The sequence below is a fragment of the Calidris pugnax genome, unplaced genomic scaffold (assembly GCF_001431845.1).
Source record: "Calidris pugnax isolate Ruff unplaced genomic scaffold, ASM143184v1 scaffold20, whole genome shotgun sequence".
Lineage (NCBI taxonomy): Eukaryota > Metazoa > Chordata > Aves > Charadriiformes > Scolopacidae > Calidris > Calidris pugnax.
The window spans coordinates 14202681-14209684 of NW_015094510.1; the positions used below are offsets into that span (position 1 = coordinate 14202681).

At 48.9% G+C, this 7004-nt stretch overlaps 1 protein-coding gene across 1 annotated transcript; it reads right to left on the bottom strand.

Annotated features, from left to right (window-relative positions):
* Positions 1-2907: 2907 nt before the first annotated feature.
* TPT1 (tumor protein, translationally-controlled 1) lies at positions 2908-6998 on the bottom strand. Its single transcript, XM_014965971.1, has 6 exons — positions 6988-6998; positions 6576-6649; positions 5931-6121; positions 5201-5306; positions 4617-4733; positions 2908-3141 (listed from the first exon to the last, which is right to left on the bottom strand). The coding sequence occupies exons 2-6, from the start codon at positions 6639-6641 to the stop codon at positions 3139-3141; spliced, it is 483 nt and encodes a 160-aa protein (XP_014821457.1). The 5' UTR covers positions 6642-6649; positions 6988-6998; the 3' UTR covers positions 2908-3138.
* Between the last annotated feature and the right edge of the window lie 6 nt (positions 6999-7004).

The following is a 7004-nucleotide window of genomic DNA, read 5'->3' on the forward strand; positions in this document are numbered from 1 at the left end:
GCTCCAGGACCATCACCCACCCGGGTGCCAGCACCCACCACTCACCCACACCGAGTGGGCAAAGCCAAGGGATGGAGCCCCCTCGTTATCAGCCATCTGCCTTCCTACACCTTCATGGTGGGTGCAGGAGTAGCCTCCTGGCCCCACACAGGGCTGAGACCAGAGCTGGCAGAGGAAAGGTTTCTACCCAGCCCCTGAAGGCTCAGGAGAAAAGTTACTTGGATCCTGCCCAGCTCCACAGCCCTTCCAGCCACAGGAATTCTCTTCCCAGGAAGGCAACACAGAAGCCTGATAAGCACATGCTCTAAAATAAGATGGGGATGAGGCCTTAAAGCTGTCCTTCAGCTGGGGCTGTTGAAGCAGCACCCGGGCAATTTGTTACTATGCAGAATTTTTATCAATTTAGTAACTGCAAAGCTGCAGTGTTACAGCTGCACACACTTGCCTTCTCAAATCACTTCAGCTTTTCAGCCTCAGAAAACAGCGGCTTGAAATGAAGAGGAGGAATCGGGTTGTGAGGAAATACACCTACTTTATTTCCAACTCTGAGCTGCCTCACAGGCAGTGGACAAGTGCATTTACCAGCCACGGGCCTCCCACTTAACAGCGTGCAGCAACTCCCAGTGCAAGGGCCTGGAACCCGACCTCCCCTCACCCTGACTCCACTGCAGGCAGCAGCCACAGCAACACGGCTTGTCACCACCATAGTCCTTCCCTACCACCAGATGTGGCTTAACCTCTGGTACCTGCCTGCCTGGACACCAAGGAGTGGCAAAACTTGCCCCTTTCCCTGAGAAACTGAAGGCAGCAATGCATTTTTGGGAAGTGTGGTGCAGCCAGATGGAAAACCAGTTCTCTTGCAGCTCGCTGGGGATGAGCAGAACAAAATCCTGCATCTCAAGAGCCTTTCAACTGGCACTTCTCTACAACAGGCTGAAGAAAGACTTCCCATCAGAGGCTCCACCACGCAGAAAAGCATTCGAGATGGATACAAGCACGTAACCCACTCGTTAGGCATGTTTCCACACACCAATTGAGTATCCTAATTAGCCTGGAGTACAGACAGAATGGCACACAGCATTCATCTCAACAGCAAGGCTGTGCTCATCACACTTTTAAGCACCTGCTTTTCAGAGCAGCACCTCATCATTTATAGGCAGCTGCCACGCAGCCATTTGCTCCTGGCTCATACCCAGGGTTCCCAGCCCCAGCGTAACCAGCAAGAAGAGCTCTTTTTACTCCCACATCCCAGTTCCACTCAGTTTTAAAACACCTTGACTCACTGGAAGCAGGAGTTGGAGGTGTTAGGGGTTGCACAGCCATGCAAGCTACTGCCCTGCCCACACTAAACTGACTCCAACTGAGAAGCAAAAAAAGTCTCAAATTAAGCAAGTGCTTACCCTCCCCTTCCTTTAAGGCTCCCAGTTTTTAATGGGAAGATTAAAACAGCACCTTCTCCTGGCCCTGACAAACCAACCCTCTGCAAGGAGAGGGAGAACTGGCTCTTGGTGATTATATTTAGGCTTTGAACCTGCCTCCCTGCCTTTCAGCCCCGTTGGGTGAAGGCAGAGGAGCATTAACTTCCATGGCTCAGATTACACCGCAGTTGTACCTCAGCCAGAAGCACAACCTGCCCAAGGATCTTTCCGGGGAAAGCTAAAAAAAAAAAAAAGTATGCAAATGAAGTTCCCACAGACTAAAATAGGGCGTTTAAACCAGACAAGAACCTCCGAGATAACTGGGGCACGCTCCACTCCCACCTCCAGACAGTATCTCCCTCCTCCCAGCCCGCTGCCGCATCTATCTCCGCTCTGCAGAAACCCACTCCCTCCTCAGCCCTCCGGGCCAAAACCCAACAGCAAAAGGTGCCAAAACTCTGCTGAATTGGAGGCCTGAGGCCTCACAGACCCAACAGCCAGCAAATGGGTCACACCCCCACCTTTCAAACACCTTAACCTCCTCTACCTGCAAGTCAGTGCCTTGCAGTCCAAAGCAACACCAGGCACACACAGTTGTGTTGTCAGCAGCAACGTAAACCCCCCCCGTGGGGCTCAGTCAAGGTGTTTGTGTTCCTTTATTCAATCCAGACTGCCACCAGGCTCAGGCAGGCAGAAAGCGCAAGGAACCTGTTACTGTTGCATCGCAGCAAGAACCAGGGAAGCAACGGCTGTTTGCTCCAGGTCTGTCAAACAGATGCATTTCCTAACGAGGAACACAGCAGGAACAGAAGTTATGAACACTCAGGTAAGTACCAAACCTCAGACAGGGCTAGGAAATCCAACATCTCTCTTCCCAAAGAGAAGAAAAGTCAGAAAACCCCCAAAATCCTGGAACTTGACTGAGTTCTAATTAATCCGCTCCCAAATAGCTGTCTAATAGAGAGGAGCTAGGACCACAGCCAGGCTGTGTTGGAAAACCTAGTGATTTCACCCCCTCCCAGGGCTCAGGGCGAGTGCTGGCATTAGACTAGTGCTCCATCCATCCTCCTACCTTCATCCTGAAGTCAGACTACAGCTGGGGACAGACTCAAGTATCCTTGTCTGACAGAGCAGCTCAGCCAGCACTCAGCTCGAGTAGCACATATTCCATTTTGGTGTCTTTTTTTTTTAAAATAAATTTTGGTATCTTCCAGAGATGGAAGTCTCTGTGCAATCATGACAGATGAAGAAGGTCCAATTCTGCTACGATGACATTTCTTGAGCTTTGCCTTATTCCCCTCATCCTGCTCTTGCACTTCAGTGTCACAGGTAGGAAGTGGGTGGGGTCTGTCTGGAGACAGTCCAGTTGCAGCGTGCTAGGACCAGGCTATACTACTGACAGCACCAACTCCTTGGACAAACATCTTGCTGCAACCACTCCTGCAAGTCACCCTAAGAAACACAGTAGACCAAAAGGCATCACCTAGAATTGGTTTAAATGAGTTTTATTTTAGACAATCTACATGACAGATGTTTGGGTTTTTTTTTCCTTTTTTAAAACAATGCCTCCACTCCAAATCAGGGTCAAAATAAGTGAATAAAGCTCAAGATGACATCAGTCCAGTTGTTAGACATTGCCAAATCCTGGTGTTGTGCCGATGAAGAAGAAACAGCAGCCAGCTATGAAGACAGGTGATCCAAAACCATATTGTTTGATTTGTTACTGAAACAAGAGTAGCAAGTGTTAGTTCAAGGTCATGACAGTCAGGGTAAGTTTCTGTAATTTATTTGTGTATTCCCTAATTCAATCTGAGCTGCCACAGTCAGGCAGGCAGAAAGCGCAAGGAAGTTATTTTTGCATCTTAGTGCAAACCAGAGAGCAACAGGAGGAGTGCTCATGGTCTATCAGAGGATGCTGAGCATTTCTACCATCAGATGGAGCAACTGGCATCAGCTGCTGGGCGAGCCAGATGAGGTACTCAACTCATTCACAGCCCTTTTGCTTGACACACCGAGTTTCAGATTTCCTCTCCAGTAACAGCACATCCTAAACAATTGCTAAAGCTTACATTGTATGTGCTGCCTTTACAAGAGCTGTACCAAGAGGCTGGAAGAGTTTGTTGCCCACTGGGACACCCTGCTACTTTCTTTCACCCTTTCTTGAAGTAGATGGGGTTATCTGAATTACAAATTCAAAAAAGGCTGCCCAAGTAAGGGAGCAGCACACAAGCTTCTGGCTCCAAGGAGGTGCCTTCCCTGTTCCAGGGACCAGGACAGACACCACCCTTCAGTCAAGCTGCAGGAGGTGGGTGTTTTTGGGCCAATAAAAGTGTTCCCCTAGTTGGGCTCTTGCTCCACCCTAGGAGTGGGTTCATCTTTACATGACTTGCATACCAGAAAGCCTGCAACAGGCTTAACAGATAAATTTAGCCAGCTATAAACAGACTCCATAAGTCCACAATGACTGGGCAAAGGAACTGGTGATCCCATGCTGCTGCTCTGCAGTGAATTCCATGGCACTCCGAGTAAGTCAAAAAATGCAAGTATTGGGTTCCAAATACTGTTTCCTTGCAACCACAATTCCAACACAGAGTTGTTGTTAAAGCAGACCAGGAGCTGTCTGAGCTCAGGCAGTTGGACAGTCCAGACAGAATAAGGTTAAGTACTCAGTCAAATATTACCATGTTCCCAAATTTAGGGCAATTAAACAGTTCTTGCATAACAAAATAAGAGCATCAGATTAAGCAGATGGAACATGACCATGCAAGGTACTTCAGAATTAACCCCACAAGAGGGAGTTGGACTAGATGATCTCTATGGTCCCTTCCAACTCTAAAAAATTCAGTGAAATTCAGTGAAAGAGGGATCCATTCCAGAGGACACTGTCTTTAATCTGATATTTTAAAACCATTCCCAATTACACATATCTCACCAAGGTAATGGCTAAGAAATGCAGAAAGAATTAAGGCACCATGAATCACTGCCATGAAACTATGCCCCCTTTTAGTAGAACTGGACAGTATACAAGGGAAGTCTCAGCCACTTTGTCTAAGACGAAGCAGCAATTAGGCTGTACTTGAAGTTTTTTAAACTGGCAGCCACTGTTCAACTTTGACAGGGATACAACACAACGAGTGATGCACTGAAAGAGCTAATCATGTCCTTAGGCACATTGATCCACTTCAGGTCAGTACTTACACATTTCTCGATTTCTAAGCCGTCCTTAAAGAAAATCATATATGGGGTCACGCCATCCTCACGGAAATCCAGGAGAGCCACCATACCATCTGGATTCATGTTCTCTCCTACAAAGAACTTCAGAGAAATGTGTTACTGAGACATTTAATGAGCTACTACTAGGAGAAAGTGGCTTTTCATACAAGAGAGCTATAGCATCTCCAAGTTCAGTTTAAAAGTCTCCCTGACCAGCTGGCAAGGACTTCGCTTTCTGCAGCTTGTCTATTTTAGTGCCACATAACTTTACATGCTGTGAACAGCAGAGCAAGACATAGCAGGGGCCAAAGTGATCCATCTTGCAAGTCTTAAACTCCCTGGTTCCTAAATGGTGATAACTACATTTGTAGTTAACTACAAGCATTGCAAGTTGAAATGAGATCTCCATACAACAGTTTTTCACTATTTCTCCTCTCCACTCTCAGAGAAGAAGTTAGATGTCCTCATAACAGGAGCCCTCATAACTCTTGACAAGTTAGTTCACCAGATGAGCCAATCACAACTTGTATCACTGCAATACCGCTGTAAGGACATGTAAGTTTCATTACCTGGTAGTTTTTGAAGTTAGCAAGGATGTGTTTGATTTGTTCTGCAGCCCCTGTCATGAAAGGCTTTACTCTCTCTGGCTTGTGTTCCTCAAGTCTGGCTTTGATTCTGGAAGCAAAAAAAAAAAAAAAGAACAGCTCTGAAAACATGTTCTAGCTTCGTAACTTCACTGTGCTAGTGAATTAGCAGAACAGTACCCACCACCCATATCAAGCTTATTTTACTTCTAGACTAGTGGTAGACAATTAGCAAGTCATTTCCAGAGCATTAAGAGTACTATCTATCAGTATCACAAACCATTTTCACCTTTAATAGTAACCCACAAGCAACAGAAATACCCTGAATTAGCAAAAAGTTCTATTCACACAAGTTATTTTTGGACATTTAAACTGTCAAGTCAGAAAAGCTTCAAGAAGCTTTTCTTCACCACCTCACTCCCTTCCACATGAAGGTGGTTTGGCATAGAGGAATCGAAAGAAAACAAGACTACAAACAATATCCAAAGCACATGACCAGGTCCTCCACATCAGCCAAAATAAACTTAGATATTCCAGTATCAACTCTTTAGAGCTCCAGTTTTGCCAAGTATTAAGACATTACTGAAGTTCACAGCCAGCTTGGCACCTGTATGAGAACTAACGCCTACCAGGAATAAAGTTCAACACTGCTTTTAAAATCTCAACGACTGACATTTTGCAACCTCATTTAAAGAAAAAGCCTACTGACACTTACGCTTTCATGTAGTCCTTGATGTACTTCTTGTAGGATTCTTTTGTAAAGCTGGTTTCCTGAAGGTGGTGGTTTATTACTATATCAACACCAGTTATGACCGTGGCTTCTGTTCCATCTCCCTCAGGACCTTCAGCAGAGGCATTGCCACCAATTAGAGAGTCATCAATTTGACCCTCTGTCCTGGTGACCATCTAGATTTAGAGACATCAAAAAACTTAACGGCTCTGCAAAAATCTTTAACGTTACCGCTCTTACACATCTATGACCTGACAGCAGGGCATGATTTCAGAGCCACAGTTAAGTGCAAGGAATCTGACTGCAGCCCGAGCACTGATTTCTTAAGCCAGGCTCCTCTCCCTGTGCCTGACTGAAACTGTTACACCACCAGCTCTGCGTTCCAGCCTGGCTGCCCCAGGCCCTCTCCCCATCACTGGGGGCAGCAGCTGGCCCTGCCCCAGCCACAGACACCGGGCTGTGGTGGGTCTCCCCCTCTGGGACCCCTGGCAGGAAACCCAGCCCCCTCTCCCCAAACGCTGCCTCCTCCGCCGGCCTCACAGGCCCTGCTCCCGGCGGTGGCCGGGCCCTGAGTCAGCGCAGCGAGGCCTACCTCCCCCCGCGCTCCCCGGGGGCGGGTAGGCCACTCACCTTCCCCTCCACTTCCAGGCACAGGCCGTCCGCCACCTCCCGGATCTTGTAGATGTCCGAGAACATCTCGTCCTCTGCGGGGGCGGGCACCGCCGCGTCAGCCTCCGCCCTCCGCCACCGGCCCAGCCCGCCGCCACCTTACCCTCACCACCCTTCCGGGACAAGCTCCCCTACGGTTTCCCGTCGTACCCACCCCCGGGGCCGGCCTCCAGCCCGGGTCCCCGTGGCCTCGGCCCGGCCGCTCCGTGGCCTTCCTCCCCCCCCACCCCACCCCCCGCCCCTCACCGCACATGCGCGGCACCGCCAGGCCCAGCCGCCGGGCCCAGGCCGCGGCCCAGCCGCTTTCCCCGACCCAGCGAGCGAGCGAGCAAGCGACCGACCGCCCCCGAACCCTTCTTTCCCCCGTCCTTACGGCTGATGCAGTCCCGG

What these genes read in the sequence shown, in the direction of transcription:
- TPT1 (XM_014965971.1), bottom strand. Translation starts at nt 6,641, where the DNA reads ATGTTCTCGGACATCTACAAGATCCGGGAGGTGGCGGACGGCCTGTGC. An exon ending in GCCTGGAAGTGGAGGGGAAG is followed by an intron (nt 6,122 to 6,575) that starts GTGAGTGGCCTA and finishes CTCTAAATCTAG; the next exon opens with ATGGTCACCAGGACAGAGGG. An exon ending in ATCAAGGACTACATGAAAGC is followed by an intron (nt 5,307 to 5,930) that starts GTAAGTGTCAGT and finishes TTTTGCTTCCAG; the next exon opens with AATCAAAGCCAGACTTGAGG.